This window comes from Ursus arctos, unplaced genomic scaffold (genome assembly GCF_023065955.2).
Source record: "Ursus arctos isolate Adak ecotype North America unplaced genomic scaffold, UrsArc2.0 scaffold_19, whole genome shotgun sequence".
NCBI classification, from domain to species: Eukaryota; Metazoa; Chordata; class Mammalia; order Carnivora; family Ursidae; genus Ursus; species Ursus arctos.
In genome coordinates this window covers 28,609,920-28,628,153 of record NW_026622863.1, presented here as the reverse complement: position 1 = coordinate 28,628,153, position 18,234 = coordinate 28,609,920, and the positions used below count along the sequence as shown (strand labels likewise).

The 18,234-nt window shown below is 39.1% G+C and overlaps 1 protein-coding gene and 1 long non-coding RNA gene across 6 annotated transcripts in view; one reads left to right on the top strand and one right to left on the bottom strand.

The window, feature by feature from the left end:
• The window catches only part of ZFP1 (ZFP1 zinc finger protein), a 24,744-nt gene extending 6,510 nt beyond the window's left edge, over window positions 1-18,234 (bottom strand). Inside the window, exons 1-3 of one of the 5 annotated variants that reach the window (XM_048223772.2) lie at window positions 18,083-18,202; window positions 17,297-17,389; window positions 13,055-13,113 (exon numbers count right to left, since the gene is read on the bottom strand). In XM_048223772.2, the coding sequence (XP_048079729.1) occupies window positions 13,055-13,069 (15 nt within the window). In that variant the 5' untranslated portion in view covers window positions 13,070-13,113; window positions 17,297-17,389; window positions 18,083-18,202. Of the gene's footprint in view, window positions 1-13,054; window positions 13,114-17,296; window positions 17,390-18,082 lie in introns of those variants that run through there. The other 4 variants (XM_048223773.2, XM_026495238.4, XM_026495240.4 and 1 more) reach the window with 4 other exon arrangements.
• LOC130544119 (uncharacterized) lies at window positions 627-10,983 on the top strand. The gene is made up of 3 exons (XR_008960112.1): window positions 627-804; window positions 4,514-4,638; window positions 9,236-10,983. It is a non-coding gene; the product is annotated as an uncharacterized LOC130544119 (long non-coding RNA).

Below are 18,234 nucleotides of genomic sequence, written 5' to 3'. Positions count from 1 at the left end.
TACCCATATCAAATCATTACACCGTATACATGAAACTAATAATCCTCCATGTCATACCTCAATAAAAAATGAAAAAAATGTTCACAGTCACATTTTACATTAAGAGCCCAAAGCTGGAAAAACATTCATCAATAGATTGATTTTTTTGTGGTCTATTAAAACAAGGGAGTCCTATAAAGCAATGAAAATGAACTAATTCCAGCTACACAGGGAGGATTTCACAAGAGCTCCAAGAAACCTGGCTAATTTCTATTTCTTGGCCTGAATGGTGGCTACCTGGATTTTATTTATCTACATCCACTTGGCCAAATGATAGGTACATTAAGAACTTTTGTATGGCTGCCAGACCAACAAGGGGGATAAACCTGTGGCACAGTACTTTGACTCAAGTTACAATAATTTATTTTTTAAACAAGTTTGTTTCCCAGAGTCTATAGTCTCTCATGGTTCATTCCCCCTTCTGTTTACCCCCCCTTTCTTCTTCAACTGAGGGCTTCGGGGTGTGGGGGAATGGGATAGACCGGTGATGGGTAGTAAGGAGGGCACGTATTGCATGGAGCACTGGGTGTTATACGCAAGTAATGAATCATGGAACTTTACATCAAAAACTAGGGATGTACTGTATGGTGACTAACATAATAAAAAAAATATTTAAAAAAAAATTTGTTTTTGTTTTTGTTTTTTTAAAGATTATGAGAGTGAGAGAGAGAGAGAGAGCGCGCGCGCGCGAGCGGGCACGCACGCAACCAAGAGAGCACAAGCAGACGGAGGCGCAGAGGGAGAAGCGGACTTCCCGCTGAGCAGGTAGCCCGCTGCGGAACTCAGTCCCAGGACCCCGGGATCATGACCTGAGCCGAAGGCAGACACTTAACTGACTGAGTCATCCAGGCGCCCTCAAGTTACGAGAATTTAGAAATGACTCCAATATCAAGTGTGAAAATACTCTGTATCTTTTTCCTCACAGTGCTGTTTTCCATACTCTCTAACAAAAAACTCAAAAAAACTGTTGATAAAACAAAATTCTGATACCATAGTATTAAAAGGGATGTCAGGCATGACTGACTTCAAAGACTTTTGTCAATATAGTATAGTTTCCATCGGAATTAATTTGGTGTTCCGGGGAGAAAGCCCATGGCCGTGAGTAGAGATGTGCCCAGCCTATTTGACATCCAGAGCAGACCATTTTTTAATACCCCTTAATCAACTCTTCAAACTGTTAGATCTTCCTTGACTTATGATGGGGTTACATCCTGATAAACCCGTCATAATGTGGAAACATCATAAGGTGAAAATGCATGTAGTACCCCTAACCCACTGAACAACGTACCTAGCCTACCTTAAACATGCTCCGAACACGGACATTAGCTGACATGTAGGCAAAATCATCTAACTCAAAGCCTGTTTATTTTATAACAAAGTGTTGAATATTTCATGTAATGTATTAAACTCAATACTGAAAATGACAAGCAGTGATAAGCAGAATGGCTGTATGGGTACAGAACGGTGTTAAGTGTACTGGCTCTTTACCTTCTTGATGGTGTGGCTGACTGGGAGCTGCGGTTTGCTGCCGCTGCCCAGCATCACAAGAATATCCTACCACATACTGTTAACCCAAGAAAAGTTCAAAATTCCAAGTACAGTTTCTACTGAATGTGCAACACTGTAAAGTAAACAAATCATAAGCTAAACAATCTTATGCTGGGGACTGTCTATAACATCTAAACTGTCACCTCCCAATTTACTTTTGAGTGCAAGAATCTTCTATAACCTATTCACATTCTCTCTATTCTGAATCTACATTATCTTTCATCTTCAGTTATGACCTTTGATTCCTTAGGCCTTTGTGATTCTTCCCAACTGTCAATGCCCCTGTAAGATTCCACAGCTCCAAAATCTAGATTACAGGGGCGCCTGGGTGGCTCAGTTGTTAAGCGTCTGCCTTCGGCCCAGGGTGTGATCCCGGCGTTCTGGGATCGAGCCCCACGTCGGGCTCCTATGCTGGGAGCCTGTTTCTTCCTCTCCCACTCCCCCTGCTGTGTTCCCTCTCTCGCTGGCTGTCTCTCTGTCAAATAAATAAATAAAATCTTAAAAAAAAAAAAAATCTAGATTACACTTGTCACCAGCTTTAAAACCCTTGCCCTACTGACTTCCCACCATCTCGCATTCATAACTCTTAGCCTTGGGAAAAGTTCTAAGAAAACAAATGACATAAAGGTCTGAGTACTACAAATGACCTAGTTGTACTGCACAAATTTGCAGGTAGCCTCATCAGCATTATTTCATGACATCTTCTACGATTCTCTAGCCACTTGGCATGGGAGCAGAGAATGCAGGTGGTTGGTCATGCCTGAGATCAAGGTCCTGGAGGGTCAACAATCATAGAGCCAACATTTTCCCAGTAGTAAATATTTATTCCTATTATCAGATCACTTCTGAAATTAAAGTTCAAAAAACAGGATCAGTAGGAAATTCCAAGGGCCTAAGTACTAGGGACACAAAGAGCAAGACTGGTCATCACCCTGATCAGCAAGCTAGAGAACCCCTCAAGTCTTTCCTTTGCTGACTGTTTCCACTGCCACCCCAATTATTACAAAAGCCTCTTCTTATTTTATGTCTCCCCTTATTCTCATCTACCCCACATTCTAAACCTAACATCATTTTTCTAAAGAATAGCTCTAGTACACGATTATCTCGAACAGACACAATCATTCATTATCTACTGAAAACTAATGAACAATGACTAGCTCAGTATTCATCATTCAAATTTCTTTTCCATCCCTCTTTCCCATGGCTGTCCTCTCCATGCAAAGGTCTTTCCTGTAAGATCACATCTGAGATCACTTAAATGTGATCCTTCCATATTTTGAGTCCCTGCTTGGTTTTAAACCCTGGGGTATTTTGTTTCTGTCTCTTGTGGAAATGTTGCCTTGCTTTCTTTTGTTAAATGTGTCTTTTTTTTTTTTTTTTAAAGACTTTATTTATTTGACAGAGAGAGAGTACAAGCAGTGAGAGCAGCAGGCAGAGGGAGAAGCAGGCTCCCCACAGAGCAGGGAGCCCGATGTGGGGCTCGATCCGATCATGACCTGAGCCGAAGGCAGACGCTTAACCGACTGGACTGAGCCACCCAGACGCCCCTGTTAAATGTGTCTTATTCCTTCCACTCTCCCCACTAGATGCTATAATTTTTTAGACCAGAAATCATATCTTGATCATCTTTATATTCCTTCTAGCACAAAGTACATGAGTATACGTTAGGCACAAACAAAATAATGCTAAATTGAATGGAGTATTCAACTTTGTTTTTCATTATCTTTTTCCTGAAGAGACATGCCACGTAATTCCTATAGCAACATCCTAAGTAACCAGCCAGAATAACATAGCCTCTGTATCGTTCATACTCAGATTATGTAAAGATTTTGGTAATATTTGCTAAAATCCTAATATCTTGCTCATTTTCCTGAGATGTCATGTATGCTCTAGTATGCTTGTCTCTTCATTAAAAATGCTTTTTATTCAGTTTGTAATCTACATGATTCCTAATTCAATTCTGGCTGCATTTGTATTGGACAATATATTTGTATATGGATATCAGTTTTGCTAGTGGTTAGTCAGCTTTTCAGCATCCTGGATATAATGACTCCATTCATGGAGTAAACATAAGTGAAATCATCTCCACATTTTCAGCATAATGTAAGTAGAGACATACAGTGTGACTCATCATCACCCAGGCTAAGTCATGGGCCACATAACCTCTCACAAAAGAAAGGAGCAGCACAGAGTAAAACTGAACAGGAAAAAAAGAATGTTAGAGAAGACATTGTAAAAATATGTAACTGGATTTAACAGCAAGTGAGACACATCTAAAAAGATGATGAGAAAACTGGGTAGGTCAGTAAGGAACCTAGACAAACAGAGAAAGAACAAAGGATGGGAAACACATCAAAAAGACTAAAAGACACACGGGACAAACTAAAAAGGCCTAATATACTTGCAGTTGGAGTCCCAGTACAGGAGACAAAAAGCAACGAAAACAATACCTGAAGAGAAGATGGTTTAGAATTTTCTAAAACAGCTCACACATCAGACCACTGAATACCATTAACCCCAAGAAGAACAAATACAAAGAAAATCACATTTATTTACATTATAAAACTGCTCAAAATCCCAGAGGAAAAAAGACGCACTACCTACATAGGCACAATAAAACCGATAGCTGACAGAAACAATGTAAGCCAGAAAATAACAGAGTATCTTCAAAGTGCTGAAGATACTGGAAAATGAGTTGGCAAACTTTCTATAAAGAGCTAAGTAGCAAATGTTTTCGATTCTGCAGGCCACACGTAGTCTCAACTACAACCAATCAAGTCTGCCCTGTACTGTGACAGCAGGCATGGGAAATACGTAAACAAATGGGCATTGCTGCGTTCCGATAAAACTTGATTCGTGGACACTGAAATGTGAATTTCATATAATTTTCATACCATGAAATACTATTCTTTTGATTTTTTCCTAGTCATTAAAAAAGTGTAAAAACGCCTCTCGGCTGTGGGCCATACAAAAAGAAGGCTAAAGGCTATTTGGCGCATGGGGATTAGTTTAACAACCTGACCTAAAATTATGGCTACTAAATAATGTCAGGTAAGTATTAGGTATTTTTATTACTATAAAATGATGTGAAGCATAAAGACAATTAAATCTAACAAGAATCAGTTGGATGCAAAAAGCATCAGGGAGCAAATAAGTCAGCAAAATATGTTGTTAAAATAAGTAATATATGGGATGTGGGAAGGAGGTGTTAAATAATTAGCTGAAACTCATTTTTGGATTCTAGCTATCTGGGAGTTGTAGCAGAGAGAGAGTATTGTGTTTGAGGGGAAAATACAAATTGTGATTAACTTCTTAAACTTTGTTTAAAATATAAGCACCAGAAGAATAAGCTAAACCTTTAAAAGAATGGAAATAGGGGCGCCTGGGTGGCTCAACTGATAAAGTGTCGAACTATTGGTTTTGGCTCAGGTCATGATCTCAGAGTCCTGAGATTTGCTTGAGATTCTCTCTTTCTCCCTCTCCCTCTATTCTTCCCCCACTCTCTCTCTAAAATAAATAGATACATAAAATCTTAAGGGAAAAAAAAAAAAAAAGAACGGACATATATTTTGACAGACCAGTAGAAGAAGAAAAGTGCTGCAAGTGCCAAGAGGAAGAAAATCAGTCATCAAAACAAAAATAGAATAAACATTTAATAAAAGGTTAAGATCCTCAGAGAAGGTGTTTTTTTTTTAAGGTTTATTTATTTCAGAGGTGGGGGAGGGGCAGAGGCGATGGAAAGAGAAACTAAGTAGACTCCACATTGAGTGCAGAGTCCTGCATGGGGCTCCATCTCACCACTGAGATCATGACCTGAGCTGAAACCAAGAGTCGGACGCCTGGCACTTCAGCAACTGTGCCACCCAGATGCCCCCAGATAATTAAAAAAAACCCAAAAAACCACATACTTTTTAAAAGAGGCAAACTTAAATAACAAAGCTTAAAAAATAAAAGGCACAGAAAAATCAATAAACAAAAAATTAAAACAGCATTCCAAAAAAATGTATAAGCCACAACCCCCAAATTCTATAAATTCTATTTAATGCATACAAAAGTATGAAAAAAAAAGTGGATCCACCTGCACAAAACTTATAATACTGGCTACCTCTAAAGTGAGGAGACAAGCATTATTGGTCAAGAGGATTTTAGCATTGAGGAAAAGGCGACTTAATACCAGGAGTGACAGCCTGCTAGGGAGAGCAGAACCAGGACAGTGAGAAAGAGTAAGAGACAGAATTCACATATGAACTGTGTAACATAAAAAAACTTACATATATACACATGGTATATACATTGAAGCAAATAAGCCAAGATGTTAAGTCTTGGCTACCGGGACACTATAATAGGTTAATAGTTATTAGGTTGAACCATACTGAAATTGATGCCATTCAAATGTTTTGACATAAAAATATTGCATTTCATGTAGCTCAACCCTAATACAATTTTATTTGTATTTCTCTGCATTTTCACACTTTACAAAATCAAACAAAAAAAGGTGAAAAAAATATGAGCTATCATGCAAACAGGAATTAAACAAATCATCAGAAAATTTTAAAACACTGGGTACAAAGAGAAAAGCCTACAAGTTTCTGGAGAGAACTGAACGATCACATTCTGATAAGCAGAAAGGCCTTTGGACTTTATGCTTACAACACTAAAAAGCAATCACTTTAAAATTCTGAGAGAGAATAACAACAAAAGCTGGACAAATATATAAAATAATTTGCAGGCATTGGAGTGCAACCACTGCAGGGCTACAATTATTGAAAGAACAGTGAACGTGAGGGGAGTCCCACATTCACAATAATGATAAAAGTGCTGAAAAAAAAAATATCGATCTTGAATTCTATATACAGCAAAAATGTCCCTAAAGGTATTTTCTCCAAACGGTAGCCCAGAGACAGAGAACCCAAGCAGCAAGTGGCACTGTTGCTACATTGAAGAAAAAAGAAATTAGCACATGGGTCTGCAAAGCAACTGAGATTTGGGGGCAAGGTAATGAAGATAAGACATAGAGAAGGGACTCTAAAATTCTGCATAAAAACTCACCTGACATCTCTGGGTGGTTCCTCATATGTGGGCAGGGCAAGCCTCTAGGAGAACTAGTAGATGACAACAGTTTTGTTCTGCCAGGTAGTTACGTTATTGGCAAAACACAATTTAACGCTCTTTAGAGGGAGTTATGTATTATACACGTGTCCAAGTAAACGAAAACTACTAGAAAATATGTGAAAAACCAGAAAAAGAAGTGGTAAGACAAGAAACAGAGATGAACAGTCAACAGTATATATGTAGAGATAATCCATGGATTAGAATTACTACCTAAGACTTCAGATTAACTGTAAAGTAATATGTAAAAGAATACTGAGAGGGGCGCCTGGCTGGCTCAGTCTGTAGAGCATATGACTCTTGATCTTGGGGTCATGAGTTCAAGCTCCATGTTGAGGGTAGAGTTTACCTAACAGAAAAAAAAAATACAGAGAAAAAGATGGATAATGTAGATAAAAATATGGGACTATTTCAACAAAGAACTGGAATCTACAAAAGAGAAGCAAATGGACATCACAGAACTACAAAATGTAGTTTTTAACTGAAATTAAAAACTCATTGTATAGACTTAATAGCAGACGTGACACAGCAGAAGAACTGTGCACTTGAAGGCAGGCCAATAAGATGATGTCGAAACTAATAGAGGAAAAAAATGGAGGAAAACCCAAAACATACGAAATGTGAGGTATGGCCAAAAAACCTAATGCACTATTGCTTAAAATGCTGAAAGCAAAATCAAAAAAGAGTAATGTGTAGTCTCACAAGAAGAGGAGGGAAAAAGGGACAGAAACATTATCTGAAGAATAATAGCTGAGAATTTTACAAATATGGTAATGGCATCAACCACAAATCTAAAAAACTCAATAAAGCCCAAGCAGAATAAATGCAAAGACAATCATACCTAGACACATCATACTCAAACTGGTGAGTGCCAGAGAAAAAGAGAAGATCTCAAAAGTGGCCTAAAGAAAAAGATCCTTTTCCTTCAGGGAACAACAACAACAAAAAAATGAAGACTTATGTCTTAATAGAAATCACAGAAGTGAGACAAAAACAGAATGTCTTATTTATTTATTTATTTATTTATTTATTTATTTATTTATTTATTTATTTAAAGATTTTATTTATTTATTTGACAGAGACAGCCAGCGAGAGAGGGAACACAAGCAGGGGGAGTGGGAGAGGAAGAAGCAGGCTCCCAGAGGAGGAGCCTGATGTGGGGCTCGATCCTAGGACTCTGGGATCATGCCCTGAGCCGAAGGCAGATGCTTAACGACTGAGCCACTCAGGTGCCCCTAGAATGTCATCTTTAAAGTACTCAAACCCTAGAATTCTATACCCAGGGAAAGTATTTTTCAAAATAAAGGTAAAATAGGGGCACCACCTGTGTGGCTCAGATGGTTGGCTCGGGTCATATCTCCAGGTCCTGGGATCAAACCCCACGTCGGGCTCCCTGCTCAGTGGGCAGTCTGCTTCTCCCTCTGCCTCTGCACCTCCCCTCTGCTTGTGTGTGCATGCTCTCTCTCTCTCTCAAATGAATAAATAAAATCTTTTTTAAAAAAGGTAAAATAAAGGCATATATACAGATAAACAAAAGCTGCAAGAATTCACTGCAATATAACGTATACTGTTCCTGGATCATATTGAGGTGGTCCAGTATTAATTCAAAATGATTAGTAAAGGGGCGCCTGGGTGGCTCAGTCATTGGGTATCTGCCTTAGGCTCAGGGCATGATCCCAGGACCCTGGGATCAAGCCCCGCAACGGCTCCCTGCTCTGCTAGGAGCCTGCTTCTTCCTCTCCCACTCCCCCTGCTTGTGTTCCCTCTCTTGCTGGCTGTCTCTCTCTGTCAAATAAATAAATAAAATCTTAAAAAAAAAAAAAAAAAGATTAGTAAAGTATGTAAGTTGTAATCCCTACAGAAACCACCTAAAAAATATACCACAAAAGCACTAATCATAAAAAGGAAGGTATGGCTGTAATTATATAACCACAGATAAAGAAGGGCATTCAAAATGATAGAAGGGTAAATCCATCGGGAAGACACAACAATCATAAATGCACATGCACTCAGTAACACAGCTTCAAATTACATTAAGCAAAACCAGACAGAACTAAAGCAACAAGTGGACAAATACACATTCATACTATCTATCAAGCAAGTATCACAAAAGAATGAAGACATTTTCAGAAATGCAACATCTAAAAAAATTTATCTCTCACCTACCCTTTCTTAAGAAGACACTGGAGAATGCATTCCAATAATACAATAGCAACCCAAACAGGACAAAGACACGGGAAGGGGCAAAGAAACTATCAATATCAGAGCTGAAGGAAATCCCTAGGAAAAGTTTGAAAGAGACAGCAGGATGGCAGAGATTCTCTACTGATACCAAACTGCTTGTCATACAGATTGGAATAGTGTGATTCAAAAGCAGGCATTTTGAGGATTGTCATAAACAAGATGCCTACTGCATTGTACCACCTTTTTAACCTGAGGGTAGAATGCCTGGGTGAGCCTGGCCCAGGTTCTTATCCATACTTGGTTTGACTTGTTTTGAACATGTGCTAATGGTATCTATTTCTTCCCTCCACACCAGGCTGCCTTGGATAAGATGAGGACACTCACTTCTTGTGTTCTGCTTTGATCTACTCCTGAGAGTTGGCAGTTGACCAGTGAGCTAAGAAGCAAAGAATACAGAGCAACCCACTTGCTCTAATTATATTTCTACCAGACATTCAAACCTGATCCACACTTTGACCTGCGAGATGGCCCAACCATGTGAGCCCTATGTTTTCCTATGTTTCTCATGATCTTGTCAATGACTTCTCCAAATGGGATTTTTGGAAACTCAGAAAAGCTGAAGCCAGACTATGACTCAGAGACTCTATTCAGCTCATCTTCTCCTGGGAACCTTTGTGCAATACCAGCAAAATTTCTAGACACAACAAGACTTATGCTTACTTAATAATTTTTGCCATACTGCTCCCCAGTAAGGTGGTATCATTTTAGACTATCATCAATAACACATGAGTGGTTACATCTCTTTAGTTAACCTTGGCTAATTTAACTTGAAAAAAACAATGATTAACAACGTACTTACCCAAAGGATACAAATATAGTAATGTGAAGGGGCACCTGCACCCCAATGTTTATAGCAGCAATGTCCACAACATCCAAACTATAGAAAGAGCCCAGATGTCCATCAACAGATGAATGGATAAAGAAGATGTGGTATATCTATTCAATGGAATATTACTCAGCCATCAAGAAAACCGAAATCTTACCATTTTAACCACGTGGATGGAACTAGAGGGTATTATGCTAAGCCAAATAAATCAATCAGAGAAAGACAATGATCATATATGATTTCACTCATATGTGGAATTTAAGAAACAAAACAGAGGATCACAGGGGAAGGGAGGGAAGAATAAAATAAGATGAAATCAGAGAGGGAGACAAACCATAAGAGACTCTTAACTATGGGAAACAAACTGAGGGTTGCTGGAGGAGAGGTGGGTGAGGGGATGGGTAACTGTGTGATGGGCATTAAGGAGGGCACATGATGTCGTGAGCACTGGGTGTTATACACAACTGATGAATCACTGAACTCTACCTCTGAAACTAATATACACTATTAAATTAAAATACAATAAAAAATTTTAAAACCCCCCCAAACACCCAAGTCTCGGCAAAGAGAACATGGGTGCATAAAAGGACATCTTTAGATCTTTATGTCTGGAAGAAAAAGAAAAGAATTCACCAATCAGAAGGAAATTATGCAAAACATGGTAATATAAATTCCAGTTACAGTTTCTCAAAATTGAATTTTACATTGATTAGGGATATATATAGATAAGCTGTAATATCTTTAAAGAAAGCAGGGGAATAATTCACAAAAATATCAAGATAGTGGGTATCTACTAGGAGGACTAAAACAGAGAATGTATCATAAGGAACAGAGAATGTTCTTTTTTTTTTTTTAACTTACTGATTTGAGAGAGAGAGAGAGAGATAGTGAGAGAGAGCACGAGTAGGGAGGAGAGGGAGAAGGAGGCTCCCCGCTGAGCAGGGAGCCGGATGTGGGGCTCGATTCCAGGACCCTGGGATTATGACCTGAGTGAAGGCAGACGCTTAACCAACTGAGCCACCCAGGTACCCCAGAGAATGTTCTATTCCTTAATTTGGGTATGACACATGGGTGCCCATTTTATTATTATTCTTTAAGGCATACACATTTATTATACACATTGTTATAATATGTATAAAGAGTATTACAATGCTTTAAAAACTCCTCTGTATATATGTTACATTACACAATTAAAAAAAAATGTTCTGATATGGAAAGACTTCAGATATGTTATTGAGTGATAAAAATACAAAATCAAGAGAATGAAAAGACAAGCCAGACAGAAAATCTTTGCAAAACATATACCTGATAAAGGACTAGTATCCAAAATATATAAAAGAACTCTTAAAAATCAACAATATGAAAGCAAACAGCCTGATTTAAAAATGGGCCAGGGGCGCCTGGGTGGTGCAGTCGTTAAGTGTCTGCCTTCGGCTCAGGGCGTGATCCCAGAGTCCTGGGATCGAGCCCCACATCAGGCTCCTCTGCTGGGAGCCTGCTTCTTCCTCTCCCACTCCCCCTGCTTGTGTTCCCTCTCTCGCTGGCTGTCTCTGTCAAATAAATAAATAAAATCTTAAAAGAAATAAAATAAAATAAAATAAAAATGGGCCAAAGACCTTCAAAAACACCTCATCAAAGAAAATATACAGACGGCAATAAACATATGAAAAGATGCTCAACTTCATGTCATAAAAGAATTGCAAATTACAATGAAATACTGGCACACACCTATCAGAATGGCCAAAAATTCAGCACCAAATGCTGGCAAGGATGTGGAGCAACAGGAACTCTCCCATTCACTGCTGGTGGGAATGCAAAATGGCACAGACACTTTGAAAGACACTTTGGTAGTTTCTTACAAAACTAAACATACCCTTACCACATGATCTAGCAATTACACTCCTTAGTACTTACTCAAGTAAGTTACTTTATCGCCAGCACATGAATGTTTGTAGCAGCTGTCATAACTGTCAAAACTTGGAAGCAACCATTCAATAGGTGAATGGATGGATAAATGACGGTACATCCATATAACAGAATATTCAGTGGTAAAAAGAAATGATCTATCATGCCATGAAAAGATATACAGGAACCTCAAATGCATATTTCTAAGTGAAAGAAACTAATGGTTATATACCATATGATTCCAACTATATGACATTCTGGAAAAAGCAAAACTATGTACACAGTAAAAAGATCAGTGCTTTCCAGGGGCTCAGGGAGAGGGAGGGAAGGATGAATAGATAAGAACACAAGGGATTTTTAGGCCAGGAAACTATTCTAGGAAACTATAGTGGTGGATACTTGTCATATATTTGTCAAAAATCCACAGACTGTACAACAGCAAGAATGAATCTTAATGTAAACTATAGATTTTAATTAAAGTATCCATATTGGCTCATGAATTGTAACAGGTATACCACATTAATGCAAAATGTTAATAACAGGGTAAACTGTGTGGGAGGAGGGAACTCCGTATTTTTTGCTCACATCTTCTGTAAACTCAAACTGCTCTAAAAAAAATGAAGTCTATTAATTAAAACCAAAATAAAACTCATATAGGGCGCCTTGGTGGCTCAGCTGGTTAAGCGTCCAGCCTTCAGCTCGGGTCATGATCCCGGGGCCCTGGGATAGAGCCCCACATTAGGCTCCCTACTCAGTGGGGAGCCTGTTTCTCCCTCTTCCATTCCCCCTGATTGTGTTCTCTCTCTCGCTCACACTCCCTCTCAAATAAATAATCTTTAAAAAAATCACATATAAACAAATTGGCATGATTAATATGCTGTCTTATAATAATCCATATTTGTACTTGTGTAAATATGTACACATAAACTCTGGAAAGCTACGCAAGAAAGTAATGACAGTGGTACTTGTGGAGGCTGGGGGTGAATTTAAATACACACCCAGAGATGTACTGAATTCTTTAGCATCATGCTAATCTGATTGAAAAAATAAAATACACACAAAATCCTGCATGTGAAGAATGCTATATAAGATAATCAGAGACAAACTGATAATCCCATTGTGTCTGGGGATGTTGTCCAAAACACCATCTATATGAAGGTCCATAAAGTTTATTCAGACATAATACCAGAGAACCAAGGAGATGACACTCATAATCAATTCAAGATAACTTGTTTGCTTTTTTGGCTCCTGGAATTGATCAATCATTCTTACTATATTTTCCTTGAGTTTTACTCATCTATGCCTTTCTATTTCATTTTCTGGGTTCTTATAAACTTCCTCAGATGCACTGAGAAATAAAGTTAGGAAAAACAATCAACTCACCTGGGATTTGTTCATTTTTTGTGGTTTTTGGGTGAAGCCTGCGAACTATGAAGGCAGAACTGGAAGAAAAAAAAAAAAGGAAGATATTGTTAATGATCTGACCTGCCTTGGAACCCCTAAAATGACTTGTTTACAGAGCCTTACACATCACTTGGGAAAACACCACCTACTGGGATAGTCCCTTGCCTCTACAGAAGGGACAGAAAGGGGGTGCCTGGGTGGCTCAGTCAGTTGAGCAACCAACTCTTGATTTTGGCTCAGGTCATGATCTCGGGGTCCTGGGACTGAGCCCTGTGTTGGGCTCTGTGCTCAGGAAGGAGTCTGCTTTAGGATTCACTCTCTCTCTCTTCCTCTGCCCCTTCCCTACTCATGGCCTCTCTCTCTAAAATAAATAAATTCTTTTTAAAAATATTTATTTATTTATTTGAAAGAGAGAACAAGCCATAAGGTCAGAGGGAGAGAGAATCCTAAACACACTCCAAGCTGCGCATGGAGCCCTATGCAGGGCTCAATCTCATGACCCTGAGATTACAACCTGAGCCAAAATCAAGAGTTGGATGCTTAACTGCCTTAGCCACCCAGGTACACCTAAATAAATCTTTAAAAAAAAGAGAAGGGACAGAAAGGATCATGCTGACAACACTCACCTTCAATCAAAAACTTTGAGACACCAGAAAAGGCAAGACTAAGATAACCCACTATCAAGAGACAGAGCAGTCAACACAAGCTTCAACTAATGAAATTATCAGATGGGGAATTTAAAACAATTATGATTCATATTTTAAAAGCCTTAATGCAAAAGGAAGACATTAGTAATCAAATAGGAAATTTGAGATAAAAACTGCAAAAAAAAAAAAAAATCTAACAGGAAAGACAGAAAGCACAGTAACAGAGTTGAAAGAATACCTTCAACAGGTTCAACAGTAGACTCCATAAAGCTGAGGAAATTTTCAGTAATTCTGAAGACAAGTCAAAAGAAATTACCCTGAGGGGTGGGGGAATGGGTTAGCCCAGTGATGGATATTAAGAAGGGCACATATTACATGGAACAATGAATCATGAACACTACTTCAAAAACTAATGATGTACTACATGGTGACTAACATAACAAAACCAACAAACAGACTATTAAAAGAAAAAAAAAGAAATTACCCAAAATGAAACACAGAGTAGAATGAAAAATTAAATAAATAGAGAATCCAAAGGCTGTAGTACAGTATCAAACAGCCTAACAAACATGTCATTGGAATACCAAGACGAGAAGAGAGAATGGGACAGAAGTAGTATTTGAATACATAACGACAGAGAACTTTCCAAAAAAAGGAATGATACCAACTATAGACCCAAGAAGCTCCAATAATTTATCCAAACAGGATAAATACCAAACCATACCATATGCAACACATCATATTCAAACCACTGAAAACTGAGGTTAAAGAGAAAGTCTTGAAAGTAGCCACAGGGAAAACTGATACATTATATAAAGGACCAAGATACAGAGTCACAGCTATTTCTCATTAGTAACTATACAAGCCAGAAGATAATGCAGTGACATCTTTAAAGTACTTAAAGAAGGGGAGGGGCAACTATCAACCCAGTATTCTATAACCAGCAAATACATCCTTCAAAAAATGAAACTGAAATCAGAACCTTTTTGAACAAAAGCATAGAGAATTCATTACCAGTAGACTTGTACTACAAGAAATACTTAAAGTAGTTCTTTGGGTAGAAGGAATATGATACTAGAAAAAACCCTAGATCTACACAAAGAAATAAAGATCTCTGGGAATGGTTAAAATAAAGATGACTCTAAAGGAAACTTTTTCTTACTTTTAATCAAACTAAAAGATAACTGATTTGTCAAAAAATAGTTTTGTGGGCTTATGGCATATGTAAAAGTAAAGTACATGACAACAGCACAAAAGATGGGATGATGAAATTGGGAGTATACCATTGTAAGGATGGGAGTATACCATGGTAAGGATCTTATACATACACAATATAATATTACTTAAAGGTCCACTGTGATTAACTCCAGATGTATATTGTAAACTCTGGAGCCACCACAAAAAAATTTTTTAAGAAGTGTAAGTGATAAGCCAATAGTAGAGAAAAAAAATGAAATTATAAAAGTACCCACTAATCCAAAAGTAGTCAGAAAAAGAGGAAAATAGGGACAAAGATCAAATAGGACAAGTAGAAAAAACTTGCAGGACAGAAGATTTTAATCAAACCACACTGATAATTAGTATAAATACACCAATGAAATGATAGAGGTTGTCAAACCGGAAAAAAAAGCAAGGCCAAACTATGTGCTGTTTATAAGCAGTTTGAAACATAAAAACATAGCTAGATCAAAAGTAAAAGGATGCGTGGCTCAGTTGGTTAAGTGTCTGACTCTTAGTTTTGGCTCAGGTCATGATCTCAGGGGCCTGAGATCACGCCCCACATGGGGCTCCATGCTCAGCATGGAATCTGCTTGTCCCTTGCCCTGTGCTCCCCTCCCCCACAGGCTCTTTCTCTCTAGAATGAATAAATAAAATCTTTAAAAACAGTATAAGGATGAAAAAGATATGCTTTGTAAATACTAATCAAAAGAAAGTTAGAGTGATATTAATATCAGAGTAGACTTCAGAATATTAAGAGAGAGAATATTACATTATGTCACTGTGATAGGTAACACCTGATAAACGTGTCAAATGACCAGAAGATGGTAACAATCCTAAATGTATATGTACCTAACAAAAGAACTTCAAAATACAAGAAGCAAAAACTGATAGAACTGAAAGAAAAAAATAGATAAATCCACAATTACAGGTGGAGACTTCAATACTCTTTTCTCAGTGACAGAACAGGTAGACAGAAAACCAGTAAGGATACAAAAGAATTGAACCACACTATCAACCACCCCGACCCATTTCATATTTATAGAAGACTCCACCACCAACAGTACAAGAGTCATTAAAGTACATATTAAAAATTCCTAAGATAGATCATATTCTTGGCCAAAAAACAAACCTCAAGTTTTAAAGAACTGAAATTTGTAACAAAGTATATTCTTTGAAAGAGAATTAAACTAGAAATCAATTAATAGAAAGAGATCTGAAAATTCCTTCCGTCCAAATATTTGGAAATTAAACAACAGACTTCTAAATAACCAAGGGGTTAAAAGTCACAAGAAAAGCTTAAAAAACCATAGAACTGAATGGAAATGAAAGCACGACATATTAAAACTTGAGGGATATAGCTGAAGTAGTAATACAGCATTAAACAATTAACTATAACTATTGCATTAAGGACACCTGGATGGCTCAGTCAGTTAAGCATCTACCTTCAGCTGCGGTCATGATCCCAGGGTCCTGGGATGGAGTCCCACATAGGGCTCCTTGATAAGTGGGGAGACTGCTTTTCCCTCTGTCTGCCTACCACTCCCCCTGCTTGTGCTCTCTCTCTGACAAATAAATAAAATCTTTAAAAATAAAAATAAAAAAATAAACATTGCATTAAATTATTTATATCCGAAAAGAAGAAAGATTTTCATCAATGACCTCAGCTTCCACCTTAAGAAATCAGAAAAAAGAAAAGGAAATTAAACCCAAAACAAACATAAGGAAGGAAATAATAAAGGTAAGCACAGAAATTAAAAAAAAAAAAACTCAAAACAGAAAAACAATAGAGAAATTCAATAAAACCAAAAGCTGGTTATTTGAAAAGATCATTAATATTGAAAAACCTCTAGCCAAACTGACCAAAAAGAAAAAACGGAGGACACTAATTACCAGTATCAAAAATGATAGAGGAGACACTACTACAGATGCTATAGATATTAAAAAGTTATTCTTTAATAATAAAAATAACCATTAGCTACAATAACTTAGGACGCGAAAACAAAAAGGGGAGAAATCCCAAGTATGCAAAATAAGAACAGTGGAAAATATCAACAAAAACAAGAGAAAAAATATGAAATAATCGAAAAATGATTACATCTTCAAAAGCAATCAAACACTACATAAGAATAGTTGAGAAAAATGACAAACTTTTGTAATTAAGATTATAAAGTGCCGTTAAGGGGGACAAAACAAAACAGGACTTCAGCACTGGGAAGCCCTACAGTAAGACCCAACATCATAAAGGAGTCCATTCCCCCCAATTAAATGCAGCCATTAATAGGATCATAATAAAAGTACAGATTTTTTAATACAACTGATTCTAAAGTAGAGTGGGAATGATAAGTCAACTTGCCTAATCTCCAAGGGGTCAAGGCTTCTGGACGTCATGCAAGAGAAGAGCAGTAAATTCAACTACAGAGAGATTCAAAACGCCTGCATGGCAAAACTGTGAGCGAAATCAAAAGGCAAATGAAAAAATATGTGCCACTCGCACAAAGTGCTGGCTAGCTGTATGATCTCTGGTATTCCACCCACGTGAGCCTCCGTTTTTCCTCCAGTTGCAACCGAGAAACCAGCGGCGTCACAGGCTAGGTCTAAGAGTCAGAGGAAGAGCTGGCTAAAACGGCTTTTGCAAAGCGGTCAGAGCTCTCAGTTGGCACGCCGTGTGCGTCAGGTAACTTGCCGGGGCTTTCATTCCTCCCTGCACCTGGCGAGGCCCGGGCACGCGGCACGCGGCTTCCGGGTGCCGCCAGGTGTGTCCGGCCCCGCCCCGGCCTCGCCCCGCGCCCTCGGGGCCTGGTCACGCGCGCGCCCGCTCGGGCTTCCGGACTCGCTCCCGCGCGGCAGGAGACACTTGCGGCCGGTCGGCGGCGCTTCTCTTGACAAAGGGAGGAAGGCGAGCCCTCGCCGCCGCCCTCCCTCGCCGCCGTCTCCGCCCCCGCACGTCCGGCCAGGCGGGCCCTGTCAGACCCGCGCCGAAGACAGCGCGGGGCGGCCCCCGACGCCGCCCCGAGGGTCACCGCTGCCTGCGAGTCGCCTAAGTTTGGGCTCCCACCCCCCCGCGGACAGGAGCCCATCCCTCATCTCCTACCCCTCGGCCCCCAGGCCCCGCGGAGCTGCATGGCAGCCCCCCTCATACCTGGAGGGGCACAGCCTCCACTTGTGGCTCAGTGCCAGTCTGGGTCACGGCGCAGGTCGGCGAAGACGCGCGGAGACCGGGGCCCTGTCACCCACTCGCGGCAGGAGGTGGGGGAAGGGCAGCCACCGGCGCGCTCGCAGCATTGCACATGC